Source organism: Urocitellus parryii, chromosome 7 (genome assembly GCF_045843805.1).
Source record: "Urocitellus parryii isolate mUroPar1 chromosome 7, mUroPar1.hap1, whole genome shotgun sequence".
In the NCBI taxonomy this organism is placed as follows: domain Eukaryota; kingdom Metazoa; phylum Chordata; class Mammalia; order Rodentia; family Sciuridae; genus Urocitellus; species Urocitellus parryii.
The window spans coordinates 157,662,716-157,679,123 of NC_135537.1; the positions used below are offsets into that span (position 1 = coordinate 157,662,716).

Sequence of the window (16,408 nt, forward strand, 5' to 3'; positions counted from 1 at the left end):
CTGCCTTCCAACTTCACCTGGCCAGACAAAAGCTTATTGTCTAGGAAAGACTGCATATGACCTAAACAAACCATTTCAATAATTGGTTAGACAAAGTTTTCTTTTGAAGTAGGTCTGTTTGGTAAGGGCTCAGAAACTAGGCCAGGTTAGGTTTAGTCTAAACTAAAAATAAAATATAAAATATATATTAAAATATATAAAATAAATTATATATTCTGCTTATCTGAATGGTGATCTGAGTAATCCTTCAAACCAATCATCTATCTAGGATACCTTCCAACTTGGGAAAATCCTGCAGGAGGCCTTCATCTCAACACCCTCCCAACAGAGTTAACTGTGCTTTCCACTTCACCATCACTCTACTTTGTTTATGCTTAAATGGTTGCACTTTCATGCTGATAGCCATGTGTGCTCCCCAAACTGCTTTCTCTGCTAGACTGCTTGCCTTGGGGACAAGGACGGTGCCAGGTTCATCTTCACCTTGGGTCTCCCATTTTCACCTTGGGTCTAGCACAAGACTCAGTCTTAATTGGCACCAAATGCTGACTGAATTGCATTGCATTTTCAAAGATGGTGGATTTCAGGAGTACTGTTTTGGGTCACTAATACCTTTTCCCCAAATCATACACAAAAAATTGGTGTTTAGTAAAAATTGATAGTTTTTTCTCACCTTCATTTCTTTCCAAGCATGATAGTTACTTAATGTGTGAAAATAAATTTATTGACTAAAATGAATTTGCATGAAATTTCCAAAGAAATGTATTTGAAGACTGTTTGGGAGGAGCAGGGTCTGGTGGCATATGTCAGTAATCCCAATAACTAGGGAAGTTGAGGCAGGAGAATTGCAAGTTTGAGGCCAGCCTCAGCAACTCAGTGAGACCCTCAACAATTTAGCAAGACCATGTCTCAAAATAAAAAATGAAAAGGGTTGGGGATGTAGCTCACCAATAAAGCACTCCTAGGTTCAATTCCTAGAATAATAATTTTTTTTTTTTAAAGAGAGAGTGAGAGAGAGAGAGAGAGAATTTTTTAATATTTATTTTTCAGTTTTCGGCGGACACAACATCTTTGTTTGTATGTGGTGCTGAGGATAGAACCTGGGCCGCACGCATGCCAGGCGAGCGCACTACCACTTGAGCCACATCCCCAGCCCTAAAATAATAATAATAATAATAATAAATAAAAGAAAGAAGAACAACCACCATCATCAGCACCACCACCACAACCATTTGGGGGGCTAGGGATGTAGCTGAGTTGTAGAGTGCTTGCCTATCATGTGTGAGGCTGATCTCCAGAAGCAGCAGCAGCAGCAGCACCCCCACCCCACCCCCACAACAAAGACTTTCAAAGGAAAAACTGAGGGCTCAGAAAAATGCTCTGGCACTCTTCAAGAGCATTCCAGAGCTAGGCTGCCATCAAAGATGTTCTAGTTTGTAAGGAGTGATGAATCATTTGTCTTTTCACACATCCATAACAAAGGCCTTGAGATCCCTAACCCTGGAACCCTCTCTTTTATCTTTGCAGTTTCTCTCCCCAGGTGGAAAAATTTAAGTGTGCGAAACTAAAGAAACTAATGCATATAGAAATAACTGTAAGAAGGCAGGTGTGGCACACACCTCGGGGAAACTGAGGCAGGGGGCTTGCAAGTTTGAGACCAGCCTCAGCAACTTAGTGAGACCCTCAACAATTTAGCTGTCTCCAAAAATAAAAAAGGGCTGAAGATGTAGCTCACTGTAGGCAGAGTACAATCCCCAGTAACACACACAAACAAACACACACACACACATCAAAACTCTTAACAGTTCCAGAAGGCTGAACAAACAACAGGACTGGTAATTTCACCCTCCCAGTGATTATAGTTATTGTGTTTAGAAGAAACTCCTCCCTTCCTTCCCTCATCAACTCCTCCCTCCTACTGCCCCCATTACTGTCCTCACTATTTTTGTAAGGCCAAAAAATCTCTAGAAATGGAATTTCCTTCCCTTTAGCAATCAAAAGTAAACATTCTTAAGGTCTACAATATGACCTGTTTTTCCTTGATAACTCTCTTTAATAATTTCAGTCCTTGGGTTTAGAGGTGGGTGCTGGGAATCTTAACCAGCCTACGTAATTAGGAACTATCGGGACTCATTTTAAGGCCAATATCCTGTCACTCCTACCTTCAGAATCAAGATTTTAGAATGGTAGGAAGCGTTGACAGTTTCTCTAACAAACTCTTTCACTGTAAAGATAAAGAAATTAAGGCTCACAGTCCTCATTGCAGTGATAGGCACCTAGTAGGTACTCAGTAACTATTTACATTTTTGTTCCTGGCTTAAATTGTTCAAAATGGCTAGTCCATACTAGAATACAGGGTTCAAAATTTCAAACCATTTTCTTTCTACTCTATCACATGGAGTTTTGTGTTTCCTTTGGCTCTACTCTGAAGACATTACTGCCATAAATTGTATGTTAGTTTATATACCTATTGCAGTGCTAGGGATTGAACCCAGGGCCTCATGTTTGCTAGGCAAGTGCTCTACCACTGAGATAAATCCCCAGCTCCCTTTTAAAATTTTATTTAAAATAGTTTTATTTGATGAAATTTACAAACCATACAGTTCCCCCATTTAATGTATAGTTTTTAATGCCTTTTAGTATATTGACAAGAATTGTGTATTCACTACTTCAGACAAGACCAGGCGCATTCAGGGTTGTTTGGTCTTAGACTGTATTCACCAGTTCAATCAATTTTAGAACATTTTCATTGCCTCAGAAAGAAAGCTGATTTCCACTAGCAGTCATTCCCATTCCCTTCATCCCACCCTCTCTTGTCCCTCGATTCTCAGCAACCACTAATTTACTTTCTTTTTTTTTTTCTTCTTTTTTTGTACTAGGGATTGAACCCAGAGGCATTTAACCACTGAGCCACAACCCTAGCCCTTTTTATGTTGAGACAGGGTCTCACCAAGTTGCTTAGGGAGCTGCCAAATTGCTGAGGCTGACTTTGAATTTACGTTCCCCTGCCTCCACCTCCTCAGCCTCTGGGATTATTAGAATGCACCACTGCACATGGCTGTTTTTTTGTTTTGTTTTGTTTAAATTAGCACTTTACAGTTATACACAGTAGTTGGGTTCATCTTGACAAATTCATATGTGCATGAAATTAAATTTCAGTTCATGATCTCTGCCTATCTTTAACCTCTCCCAACCCCACTTATTTACTATCTCTATAAGTTTGGCTATTCTTGAACATTTCACATAAATGGGACAATATATGATCTGTTGTGGCTAGCTCTTTTCACTTAGCATGTTTTGACGTTTCACCATGTTATCATATGTACTTTTTATTGCTGAATGATATTCCATTACATACGTATAGCACATTTTATTTATCCATTTGCCAGTTGGATATTTAGCTGAATTTAATTAATTAATTAATTTACAGGGTTGGGGATCAAACCTAGGGCCTTACACATGCTACTGCTAATTCTATCACTGAGCTATATATTCCCAATGCTGAATTGAATTTTAAGCAATTAAATTACTGGTTACTGATAGCTACTGATGCCTAAAACCAAGACATAAATATAGATCTCTTATCTATGTTGAATTTACACCTAAAGAAGTGTACTTTATGAAGACTTAATTATAACCAAATACCTGAAAATCAACACATTTTTTCCTCTAAATTTCCTGATATGCATGATAATATTGTGGAAAGATAAGGACTTGCCTTAAGTTTTCCTGCTCTTCTAACTCCTAGGAAAATAGAAGCACCTATATAGATAGATTGCTTGAGTGAGAGCCCTCAGGAAGAGAAGAGAAAATTAAAAGAAACTCAGCAAGACTTTTTCTGGCTTTCAAACATGAGGTCAAATCCTGGTATGGTGGACTATGCCTGTAATCCCAGTGACTGGGGAGGCTGGGGAGCAGGAGGATAGCAAGTTCCACACTAGCCTGGGGCAACTTAGTGGGACCATGTCTTAAAAAAATGTAAAGGATTGGAGATGTAGAGCAGTGGTAGAGTGTGCCTGGGCTTAATACCCAGAACCAAACCACCCCAAAAAAAGCAAAAAGCAAAAAGTGAGGTTAAGAAGAGACAGGACATTTGGGGATCACACCCAGTCCAGTGGTTGACATTCCTATATCCCAGACACATAAACAATCTAAGGATGACTGTGGGAGGAGGGAGAGGAAAACAGCACAGGTGCAAATCAGTCATTAAGACTTACATTTTCATCTCTGTCCTTCTGAACCGATCATTGGCTCTCACCCAACCTCCACACTGTTTGTATTGGTTTCCAAGAGGGTCAAGAATGGGAGATTAGCCGGGCACAGGGGAACACATACATAATTCCAAAAGAGGCAGAGGCAGGAGGATCGCAAGTCCAAAGCCACCCTCAGCAATTTAGAGAGGCACTAAACAAGTTTGTCTCCCTTGGGTTCAATCACCTGCTACAAAAAAAAAAAAGAGAGAGAGAGACTTTTGGGGACTAGTTTATGTTTTGGTAGGAAGAAACTGAATTTGTAAATGCCAAATTGAGGATATTATGCCCACAAATCCCTTGTTTACCTAAATCCTTTCTTCCCTCCTCCTATTCTTGGATAAGTTGGGGTTAGAGAACTCCTGAGTCACCTGTGGTAGAGTAAGGGCTTTTATGAGTGTATTCCGGCCCATTTGCGGATGCCAGCTGAGAACACTGGGAAAGATCCTTGACGCAGCCCGCCCTAGCCTTGGGTGTTGTGTCATTCCCTACACGTGATGCTCTCCCAGGCGGCAGCGATCTCATAAATCTTGAGATTTATCCCTCCCACTGACTCCACCCCTTTCCTCCCTAACTTCTCAACCTCTGAATTACCAGCTCCGCCCCACCCCCATCACTGCCCCCACTGCTTCAAGACCGGGGAAGAGGAAGGTGGTTGGAGACCTAGAATTTCCTCTCCCCAAGTTGGCCGGAGCAGAGAAACCATGTTTGGGAAAATGCAAGATGTGGAGTTTCAGTTTTACCCTTCTCCGGAATTCTTTGCATTTCCTGTTTTAGGTTATCCTTACTCTTCCCTACCCCAAACAGTACTACCCTACTTGAGAGCACATTATCACTTGGTAGACTCTTCTATTTGCTTCCCCCCCCCCACCCCCACTTTTCTGAGTCCGGAATTCCCAATTAGAACTAGTTTCAAGTCCCGGCTCGGCCTCTTTCCTAGCTACGTAACCTTGAGTGAACCACAACTTTTCTGGGCCTACTTTCTTTGTCTGTAAAAAGGAGGCCAAACATCTCAAGCACTTCGCCGGTTGTGATGATTAAATGAGAAAGCGCCTGGGAACTATGAAAAAGCAATAGAAATGTTAGCTACGTTTGTCCTGGTGGGCTAGTCTCTCTTTCAGAACCCCTCCCTTTCCTTTGGGATGGCCTTGCAAATCCTGCCTCGGTTCTCAACGCTTCCCGTGGGCGTCGCACCGGTAGCTTGGCGCTGGGTAGTGACGCCACGGCCTTCCTCCACCGGCGCACGCTGACGCATAGCTCCGCCCCCAGCCGCGCCTGGCCTCCCGTGGGGCCCCGCCCACCGGGCATTCGCGGCGTCGGCCACGCCTCGAGGGTGACGTGTAGGGCGCGCGGCCGGGCCGCCCCGGCAGTTGGTGCAGCGGCGGTTGGGGTGAGTGCGCTCACCCCACCCCTCCCCTCCTCCAGCCCCGGCCCCCACCCCGCCTGGCCCTGCCCTAGCCTTAGCCGGGCCCGTCCCGTGCGGGCCCGTGCCGTCCCTCAGCCGGCGACGCCCCGGGCTGCCCGCCTGCCCACCACCATGGAGCTGGAGGACGGTGTGGTGTACCAGGAGGAGCCCGGCGGCTCCGGGGCCGTGATGTCGGAGCGGGTGTCCGGCCTGGCCGGTTCCATATACCGCGAGTTCGAGCGGCTCATCGGGCGCTACGACGAAGAGGTGGTCAAGGAGCTGATGCCACTGGTGGTGGCGGTGCTGGAGAACCTGGACTCGGTGTTCGCGCAGGACCAGGAACACCAGGTGGAGCTGGAGCTGCTGCGGGACGACAACGAGCAGCTCATCACCCAGTACGAGCGGGAGAAGGCGCTGCGCAAGCACGCCGAGGAGGTGAGGGCTGGCGGGCTACTAGGGTACGGGGCCGGGGGTCGCGGCCGGCCTGGGGACGTGAGGCGCGCCGGGCCTCCTGGAGGACGGGCCTGAGGCGAGGCCTCCGGCGCCGACCCCAGACGCCTTGCTCGTCCCTGAGGTTCGCCGGCGTTGGAAGCCGGGGCAAGGCCAGTGAGTGTTCAGGAAAGGAGTGAGGTGGAAGGCAGGGCCCAGAGAGGAAGCGACAGCCTGGCATGAGGACACCTGGGGTTGGCAAGGGCGGAGTCTTTAGGGTGTCTGGTTGCTCCTTGGTGTTTAGGGAAGTTTCCGACCACTGTAGGATGGTCGGACGGCGGCTCAAACTTTTACCGTTTGGGAGGAGGGTTACTTCTGTCTTGATATGTAACTTCCGCTGGCTCCAGTACCTTTCCAGGGGGTTGCTGCTGCTTTGGGAAGTTAGAGATCTCCCTCTTTCGGTCAATTGCTTCTTGACATTTTAATCCATTTGAGAAAGAGATCTTAAAAATGTCCTATGTAACATTCTTAACACGTTGTCAACATTTAAATGTTGTATTGCAGTGCTCAATAAATAGGTAGTGTGCACTGTTTTATTTTATTGGTATCACACACGAAAGCATTCTTCCATATCAGGTGGTAACCTTGGACAGTTCCCTTCAAAAGCTCTCTGTTTATTTATAAGAGGACTGGGGGGCGGGGTTGAGGAGGTGTGGGTGACAGTTGGCAACACTTTTCCTGTCTTGAATTTGCTTCTCAAACTGCAGTTTACAGGTGCACTTGGCCTGCTGTTAACTGGAGCATCTGAGTGGTGACCTCTGTGCTCTCACTTGCAATCTGTGAACCTTTTGGAGCTCTGAAGTGCAAGTGATATGTCCTTGGAGTCCAAGATTTTAGTTTTCAGGCTGTGTTGTCATTATTTCTGTGGAACTTTTATCTAAAGCAGGCAGTGTCCTAATTGTCTTTGTTTCCCCAAGCATCTAGCATAACTGGCTAAATGCTTGGTGACTGAAAGAGGCTAAATAGTTATTGAAGGAACCATGTGTTATTTTTCAGAAATACTTGAAAAGTTTTTAGGATGTGAGATTGTTCAGTAGCTCATTTCCTAATGTTAAATAGTGCCACCATTTAAACTTTTTGTTTTGTTTCATCACATATATCTTTGCACCTAGTTGCTTTTAGTTTGATTATAGTGACAATTTTTAGTTATTATGATTTTGAGATCCATTTATCTCAAAGAATGTCATTGAATTTTCCAAACAATTGGCTTTATTTCAGGAATATTTCTAAATATATAGGGAGGGCACGGTTGAAAGTACAAATGACAATGGGATCACAATTTCCACTAGTTTATTAGCACTGTTTATAGAATAGAGGTTTCTGAGCTGGCTTGCCACTTCTTCATGCTCATACAGGCCAGTATGTTGATTGTACATGGAAGAGACTGGGCAATTAACCACATGTACATACAGGTGAGGAGCAGACTCAGCATGATCTATCAGGCCCAGCATCATCTGTCATCTCTGGTAAAAGAAATACTCCCTCCAGCCTTAAACTCCTGTCAGTCCATGTAAACATGGGCAAAATGCCAAGGTCACACGTGCCAGGAAAACTGCCACAGGTTATAGAATCAGAAAATAAAATTGACCAGCTGGTAGGCTTTGGGTTTTATATTAATTTCTTAAGTAAACAACCTTTTTTTTTTTTCTTTTTTCTTTTGGTACTGAGAGTTTGAACCCAGGGACACTTTACCAGTGAACTACATCCCAGCCCTTTTTATTATTTTTTTATTTTATTTTTTGGGGAGTACCAGGGGTTGAACTCAGGGGCACTCAACCACTGAGCCGCATCCCCAGCCCTGTTTGCATTTTATTTAGAGACAGGGTCTCACTGAGTTGCTCAGTTTTTTCCCCATTGCAGAGGCTGTGTTTGAACTCCTGATTTTCCTGCCTCACCCACATGAGCCACTGGAATTAAAGGCGTGTATCACCATGCCCGGGTCCTTTTTTTTTTTTTTTTATTTCAAGACAGGGTTTTAATAAATTGCTGAGGCTGGCCTGGAACTTGTGATCCTCCTGCCTCAGTCTTCTTAGTCTCTGGGATTACAGGTATGCACCAACCCAGCTTAAGTAAACAACTTTTTAAAAGTAGGTTATCCCATGACTTCTTTTGTAGTTTATATTTTTTCAGTCACATATGTAAAATCCCCATAATGAAACCTTTGGGCAAAGGATCATGACTGGAGAACACTGATGAAATGTTAGATGAGCCAACTCCCAGACCACAAACCTAAAACCATTTCATTTTCAGCCTTCATCTTAAATCAGAAGACTTAAAACAAATTTTACCTACATCTAGAAATTCAATCTCTTAGGCCAATATGCAGAGTTAATTTTGTTTAATTTCCTGTTTTGTGTCTTTAACATGAAGAGTAAGAGTCTGCTATTATAGCAAAAAATGCCTCAGGGTATTTACAGCAAAAGTAATTTGAAAACAGAAATTGTCCATCACAAGAGTGTAAAATAAATTCTGAGCACCTTTGTGTAAATTTAGGAGCATATATAAATGGTAAGAATGTTTTAGGAGCTTGTGAGGTGCAGTAGTCATTTGCTTACAGGAATTGTCAACAAGGAGTCAAAAGTTTAATCTTTATTATAATGATAGGACTTCAGTTGAAGACACACTTGTTTTTCTTTGCTTTTGTTTGAATTTTTGTGTGTGTGTCAGTTGCTGTTTTAGTGAGTCTTTAAGAACTTCCCAGGGGTTGGAGGATGTAGCCTTTAGGCAGAGTGCATGCTAGGCACTGTGGGTTTAAGCAAAGCATCACAAAACAAAAAAACAAAACAAAACAAAAAACACAAAAATAACCCAAACACCTAAAGGAGGACTGATTTTTAGATAGATTTAGACTAGTTTCAAATGTTAATCAAGTAATTGGCCATATTTTCTCCCTCTTTGGGCTCCCTGCCACATTATCTTTCCATTCCTTATTCAAACCCTGTCATATGCCTTTGCCCATGCTGCTTCCTGCCCCAAAATGCTCTTCCCTCAGAGCTTCACCTGGAATGTTATTACATCTTTATTTATTCACTGAAATCTTAAAATTTAGAGAGCTCGAAGTACATTCTAGTGCTTTGTTGATTTCTGTATTACCTACCTTATTTCGTATATAAAACTAATAAATTTTAAAACATACTTCATTTTTCAAAATGTTATTGTTCTTGCTGAATCATTTGAACTAGCTTCACACTGGCTCCAGTCAGAATAGATGTGCCCCTGCCCCTAGTTTATCCTTATTTTCTGGTACTTTCTGAAGTTAACTCAGTTTTGAAGGGGTGTATGTGCACACACTTGGTGATTACCTTTTGAAATGATAATCAGTTAACCATTTTTAAAAAAAATATTTATTTTTTAGGTTTTTTTTTTTTTGTAGACAAACAATATTTTTATTTTTATGTGATGCTGAGGATCAAATCCAGTGCCTCATGCATGCTAGGCGAGCACTCCACCACTAAGCCACAACCCAAGACCCAGTTAACCATTTTTTAATTCTTAAGATAGATCTTTTTTTTTTTAATAGGTGATCTTGACATTTAATACATTAATTAGGATAGATATTATTATTATTATTATTATTATTATTATTATTATTATTTGTGTGTGTGTGTATGGTGCTGGGGATCGAACCCAAGGCCTTGTACATGCAAGGCAAGCACCCTAACAACTGAGCTATATCCCTAACCCCTTATTATTTCTTAACCTTAAGAAATCTATGGTTATTGATATTAAGGGAGATACCATTATATGAGATTCACATTTTGACTTAGTTAAGATCACAAAAGAGAATACAAAATTGGGTATACTACCAACTGGGCCCAGGACTTCTAGTCAGAAGGTAGATAAATATAGGACAATTCATGAGATTGCCAGAGTGTGTACTATAGGTCACTCATTCAGTTCTGTGTTTAAGGGACTAAGAGGTTCCAAGCTTGGTGGTGCATGCTTGTAATCCCAGCAACTCAGGAAGTTGAGGCACAGTTCAAGGTCACCATAAGCAATTTAACCAGACCATGTGTCAAAATAAGAAATAAAAAGGCTGGGGACTGGGATTGTGACTCAGGGGTAAAATGCTCACCTAGCACACAAGGCCCTTGGTTCAATCCTTAGCACCACATATAAATAAATAAGGGTATTGCATCCAACTACAACTAAAAAATAAACATTATTTATTTATTTATTTTTTGGTGGTGCTGGGGGTTGAACCCAGGGCCTTGTGCATGCAAGGCAAGCACTCTACCAACTGAGCTATATCCCCAGCCCCCCCAAAATAAATTTTAAAAAGAAATAAAAAAGTTGAAAATGTAGCTTAGTAGTAAAGTGCTTCTGGGTTCAGTCTTTAGTGTACATGTCACATACTCAAATACTGGGAGGTTTCTACTTTCTGGAATACTAAGTTTACCTTTAACTAAAGGCTGCATACCTAAGGTTTGGAGGAGAACTGGTATTAGAACCTAGCCAGTTGTATTTTTTTGTTCTGTTGACTAATGGCTGAGTTATTTTGAAAACACCTTTTTTGCTTTGCTCAGCACACATAATGAATACAGCTGTTACCAAAATAATTAGGCTGAGATCAGAAATATCCAATATAGACCCAGTTTAATAATTTATGTAACATATATATTTAAAAAGCTGATATTCACAAATATATTTGTAAATTATATTTTGTATTTTGAAATCTTGGCCAGTAATATTTAATTATTGGTTTGAAAATAGCACTGTATTTTATTTTCTGTTTAATTTCCTATTTCACATTCTAGGCAAGTGTTCTACCACTGAGCTACATCCCCATCCCTTTTTTTTGAGACAGAGTCTAAGTTCAAACCCAGTCTTGAACTTAGTATACTCCTGCTTTAGCCTCCCGAGTAGTTAGAATTGTAGGTATGCATCACCACACCCAGCCCTCTCTGCTTTATATTAGGAAAAGTTTCAAACATTAAGAAAAATTAAAACTACATTGCTCAACTGGGCACAGTGATGCATGCCTGTAATCTCAGATTATTAGAGAGAGACTAAGTAATTTAGTGAAATTCTATCTTAAAATAAAGATTAAAAAGGGTTGAGGATATAGCTCAGTGGTGAAGCAAACCTGAGTTCCAAACAATTTTAGGTTTGATAGATTCCATGTAGGAGATAAATAGAGTGATGTGATGAAGAGTAAAGAGGCAGGCACTTTAGATGGAACAAGCAAGTTTATAAAAGGTTGAGCTGTCATGCAGCAAATAATTCATCTCATAAAAATAATTATTTAGATCTGAAACTCTTGATTTTCCTTTTACCTATCTGACCACTCTTAAATTTTCCTTAATATTGTTTATTGATTTTTCTTGGCATTTCTAAGGACCTCTTTAGTTCTCCCTCTGCATACTGCCTAGCAGATATTTTCCATTCCCATAGGTTCATTTACCATTGGTTGATTATCTTAGAATGCATATCTCATTCATGTAACAGATACTTGTATTGAGCGCCAACTGTGTGCCTGGTACTGTGCCCATCTGGGATACACTTTTGAGTAAAATAGACAAGGTCGTTCCCTTATGCAACTGACTGCTTATTAAGAACCTTAAGCTCAGATCTTTTCTTTCAAGTTTTGGATCCAAATTACATTAGTTATTGGACAAGTATGTCTTCCAGCCTGACCAAAACTGAATTTGTGTGGGCGTGGTGGCACACTCGGGAAGCTGAGGTAGGAGGATCATGAGTTCAGAGCCAGCTAATTTAGTGAGGCACTAAACAACACAGCAAGACCCTGTCTCTAGATAAAATATTTAAAAAGGCTGGGGGATTAATCCCCCCTGAGTTCAATTTCCAGTACCAAAACAAAACAAAACAAAACTTAACTTGCCCCCCAAGACTGCTTATTATTTTTGTTTTACCTTCCTGGAAATCGCCCTCACCATCTCTCTCTACTTTGTTTTTCTTTTCTTCCTTTTCCTATCCTTCTCCTTCCTCATCTTTTTTCCTTAAAGATTTCTTTCTTAAGATAGGCACAAGGGGCTGGGGATGTGTCTCAAGCTCACCTGGCATGCGTGCGGCCCAGGTTCAATCCCCAGCACCACATATAAACAAAGATGTTGTGTACGCCAAAAAACTAAAAAAAAAAAAAAAATATTAAAATTCTCTCTCTCAAAAAAAAGATGGGCATAATATCTTTATTTTTATTTATTTTTATGTGGTGCTGAGGATTGAACCCAGTACCTCACATGTGCAAGGCAAGTGCTCTACTGCTGAGCTATAAACCCAGTGCCCTTTTTTCCTTTTTTGACATGTGATCTTACGAAGTTGCCCAAGCTGGTCTTGACAAACTCATGAGCTCAAGCAGTCTTCCTGCCTTGGCCTCTGAAAAAGCTGGGACTTGTACAGAATTGCTGTTTTACTTTCTTTTGTTTCCAACTTTTAACTATCTCTGGAATCTCTTTCTTTTTTTAAAAAAAAATGCTTTTATTATGTTTAGTTAGTTTTGTTTTTTAATGTGGTGCTGGGGATAAAACCCAGTGCCTCACATATGCTAGACAGGCACTCTTCCACGAGCCACAACCTCAGTCCTCTTTAATTCTTTGTAAGAATTAACATATGCCATTCTGGTGCAAGCTACCAACATCTCTCACCTCAAATGTAAACTCCACAGAGCATGAACTTTGTGTCATTCACATTATATCCCAATAACTGGCACATAGGAAGTACAGAGTGAATATTTCTTTTTTTTTTTTTTTAAAGAGAGAGAGAATTTTTTTTTTTTAATATTTATTTTTTAGTTCTCGGCGGACACAGCATCTTTGTATGTGGTGCTGAGGATCGAACCCGGGCCGCATGCATGCCAGGCGAGCGCGCTACCGCTTGAGCCACATCCCCAGCCCAAGAGTGAATATTTCTGAATAAATTTCTGATTTTTCTGTTTCTGGTATTGCCAGTGTTTCTAAAAGGGAAATCTAATCAGAAAATTTTATTCTTAAAAAAGCCCTAATGGGCTGGGATTGTGGCTCAGTGGTAGAGCGCTCACCTAGCACAAGTGGGACCCGGGTTAGATCCTCAGCACCACATAAAAATAAAGGCATTGTGTTGTGTCCATCTACACCTAAAAAATAAATATTAAAAAAAAGCCCTTAATTGGCTCTGCCTAAAGTTCTTGAAATGGACTTAGTTCCCAACATATACAACCCTAGGATTGAGCTGCCCTTTATCTTGTCTCTGACCCATAATGAATACTTTGATTTTGTCTCACAAAATGTATTCTTCCCAGGCCTTAATAAAAACCATCTCTTTGCTTAGCACACTTTTGCTCTTCTGTTGCCTAATTTTATTCATCTAGATTTTAGTTCTGGAATAGAATTATGAATACCCAAGTATGAATTATGCCTGTCTCATATACTTCCACAGAATACCTATCCTCTCCGGCTTTTAGAGTTTGGGTGGAAGAAGTGCTAGTAGGTTGGCCCTGTGTACCTGGGGAAAAAATGTCAGGGTGTTTGTGATTATAACTCTCTCCATCTTCCCTTTAACCTCAAGGACCATTATTTATGAGAAACTCAAACTTACATTTACTGCACGCACAAAACTTTCTTCATTCTTTAAAAAAAAAAAGATGATGATGATGGTGACGACACAAAGTAATAGAAAATTAAGGCTTGGGATGTAGCTCAGTGCTCAGCATACAGGAGACCCTGGGTCTTTTTTTATGATACACTTTTTTTGTTTTGTTTTTTTGTGGTTTTTCTTTTTTTGGGGGGGGTACTAGGAATTGAACCCAGGGATAATTAAATGCTGAGCCACATCCCAGCCTCCCCACCCCCCTGCCTTTTTTTATTTTGGAAACAGGGAGTTGCTTAGGGCCTCATTAAGTTGCTAATGCTGGCCTGGAACTTTCAGTCCTCCTGCCTCAGCCTCCTGAGTTACTGGGATTGTAACTGTGTGCCACTGTGCCATTTCAAATTATACTTTTTAATGACTTTATAATATTCCATCATAAGGTCATCAATTCGGTGAAGGGGACTGGGAAGTCTATAGTTTAAAAGACACTCGAGATTTATTATCCAAATGCAATGCATAGACTTTGAATCCTGATTGTAAAAGCAGTTATGAGACAATTAACAAAATTTGAAAAGCAACTCGATATTGCATTTTAGTTCATTAAGGGTTTGAAAATGATGCTATTCTAACCCAGTTATTCCTTAAGCATTTATTAGCTAAATTTTCTTATAAAGGAGTATTTCCCCTCATCAACTGGTTACCCTGAGGTATAGTTTATATAAGAAAAGAAAAGTGCTGATTCTCTTCATTTAATAATTTCCAAGATATCTTCCTGTTCTAGCTTTTTCCCTCCCTACCCTTTTTTAAAAAATAACATACTGTTCTGGTTTCATGAGAGCAGTGACTTTTCTTTGGTCTCTGAATATATTAATTATAGTTTTCATTGTTCCCTGCTTTGTCTATGTCCTCAGAGTCCCATTTTTTTTTTTCTTGCTAGCTTTGTGCTCTCTCTTTAAGGTTATAGTTTTCAACCAACTGATAACCCCTAATTATCCCTGTATGTTTTAAAAGTGAGGCACTAAAAAAGGAAGACCAGAAGCTTTGTGTGCCTTGTTGTAGTTTATTGCCTATAGGGACTCTAGATTTTAGTAGTCCCTGGCCTTTCTTGAAGACATTTAAGTTCTTTCAGAGAAAGAATAATTTCTTTTGGGATGTGGCTGGAGTGAATGGTAGATAAGTTTAGTTATACCTTATGGAAAGCTGGATGAAAGCAGCTAAAAGTATTACTGGTCTGTGTATAGACTTTTACTTACTTCCTCTCTTCATTTGGTACCTGCTTGTCTATGGCTAGAATGTTTCCTAGTGTAAAATCTTTCTGGTTGGGTTTACTAAACTTCCTGTTTCTTGTGTCTGAGCATAGAAAGCCAACTGGCCACTTATAGATGAGGCTGGATACTACCTGGGGATTTTATACTGACTCATCTCTCCTGATTTCAGCTGCATATTCACCACACCACTTCTCTATTACAGAGTTTCCAAAGTATGAATCTGATTTTTTAACTGTTACAAATAAATTTGCAATAAATATCCCTGCATACACCTTTGTGAATGTTTATATATTTATTTGCTTTTTTTTTTTTTTTTTTTTTTAAACACTAGAGATTGAACCTAGGGCACTTATCACTGAACTACATCCCCAGGCCTTTTTATGTTTTTGAGACAGGGTCTTGCTAAGTTGCTTAGGACCTTACTAAGTTGCTGAGCCTGGCCTAGACATGTGATTCTCCTGCCTCAGCCTCCTGAGTCTCTAGGTTTTCAGGCATGCAACACCACACTCAGCTCTTTATTTGCTTTTTAATGATAGATTCTTATTAATTTTTTTCCATATTAACTTAAATGCCATGAGTAATTCCAAGTTTTTTAAACTTAATGAAATATCCAAAGATTAATGGTTAGAGCAAATAATATAACAAGCTACTGTATACCCATGACTCAACTTCTGTTTTTTAACATCAAGCCAGTGTTGTTTCATGTGAACCTCCCTACATCCCCTCACCATCTCCATCATATTTTTCAAGCAGACCAAAGCTTACGTATTAGTGTATTTCTAGGGCTTTAAAAAAAAATAGGTGCCATACCATTATCACACCTAAATGTTATAAATGATTATTCCATATAATGTTTAATATTTAATCAGTGTTCACATTTCCCCATTTGTCTCATATAGTTTTATAGTTGATTATTTCACTCAAGGTTTATACTTGGTTTATATGTCTTAACTTTTTTTTTTTTTTTTTTTTATACCAAGGATTGAACCCAGGGGCCCTTAACCACTGAGCCACATTCCCAGCCCTTTTTTATATTTTATTAGAGACAGGGTCTTGCTGAGTTGCTTAGGGCCTTGCTAAGTTACCGAGGCTGGGTTTGAACTTCCTCAGCCTCCCGAGTGGCTGGGATTACAGGTGTGTGTCACCATACCAGCCTTAAATTTTTTAATGTATGTTGTATTTTCCCCCATGACATCAAGTTTTGAAGAAACCAAATCATTTGTGTTAGAAAATTTTTCACATTTTCAATTTGGGGATATCCCTTAGGTGTTGCTTAACATGATCTTCCATCTTCTTTTCTGTCATAAAACTGAGCCAGTTGTGTTGATGCATGCCTGTCATCTAGCTAGCTGGATGGATGAGGCAGGAGGATGACAAGCTTTAGGATTGCCTTGGCAACTTAGTGAGCCCCTGTCTCAAATAAAAACTAAAAAAGGCTTTATGTAGATCAGTGGTAGAGTGCTTCCCCAGCATGT

The 16,408-nt window shown here is 40.5% G+C and overlaps 2 protein-coding genes and 1 non-coding gene across 10 annotated transcripts in view; 1 reads left to right on the plus strand and 2 right to left on the minus strand.

Annotated features, from left to right (window-relative positions):
• Positions 1 to 4,435, minus strand: part of Nme1 (NME/NM23 nucleoside diphosphate kinase 1) — a 29,880-nt gene extending 25,445 nt beyond the window's left edge. The window contains exon 1 of the mRNA XM_026386755.2: positions 4,215 to 4,435. Coding sequence (XP_026242540.1) covers positions 4,215 to 4,222 — 8 coding nt within the window. The 5' untranslated portion in view covers positions 4,223 to 4,435. The remainder of the gene's footprint in view (positions 1 to 4,214) is intronic.
• Positions 4,436 to 5,620: 1,185 nt separating this feature from the next.
• The window catches only part of Spag9 (sperm associated antigen 9), a 133,731-nt gene continuing 122,943 nt past the window's right edge, over positions 5,621 to 16,408 (plus strand). For 6 of the 8 annotated variants that reach the window (XM_026386874.2, XM_026386877.2, XM_026386876.2 and 3 more), the window contains exon 1: positions 5,622 to 6,087. In XM_026386874.2, coding sequence (XP_026242659.2) covers positions 5,785 to 6,087 — 303 coding nt within the window. In that variant the 5' untranslated portion in view covers positions 5,622 to 5,784. Of the gene's footprint in view, positions 6,088 to 16,408 lie in introns of all 8 variants that reach the window. The other 2 variants (XM_026386873.2, XM_026386875.2) reach the window with 1 other exon arrangement.
• On the minus strand, positions 10,324 to 10,396 carry Trnaa-ugc (transfer RNA alanine (anticodon UGC)). Its single transcript has one exon. It is a non-coding gene; the product is annotated as a tRNA-Ala (tRNA).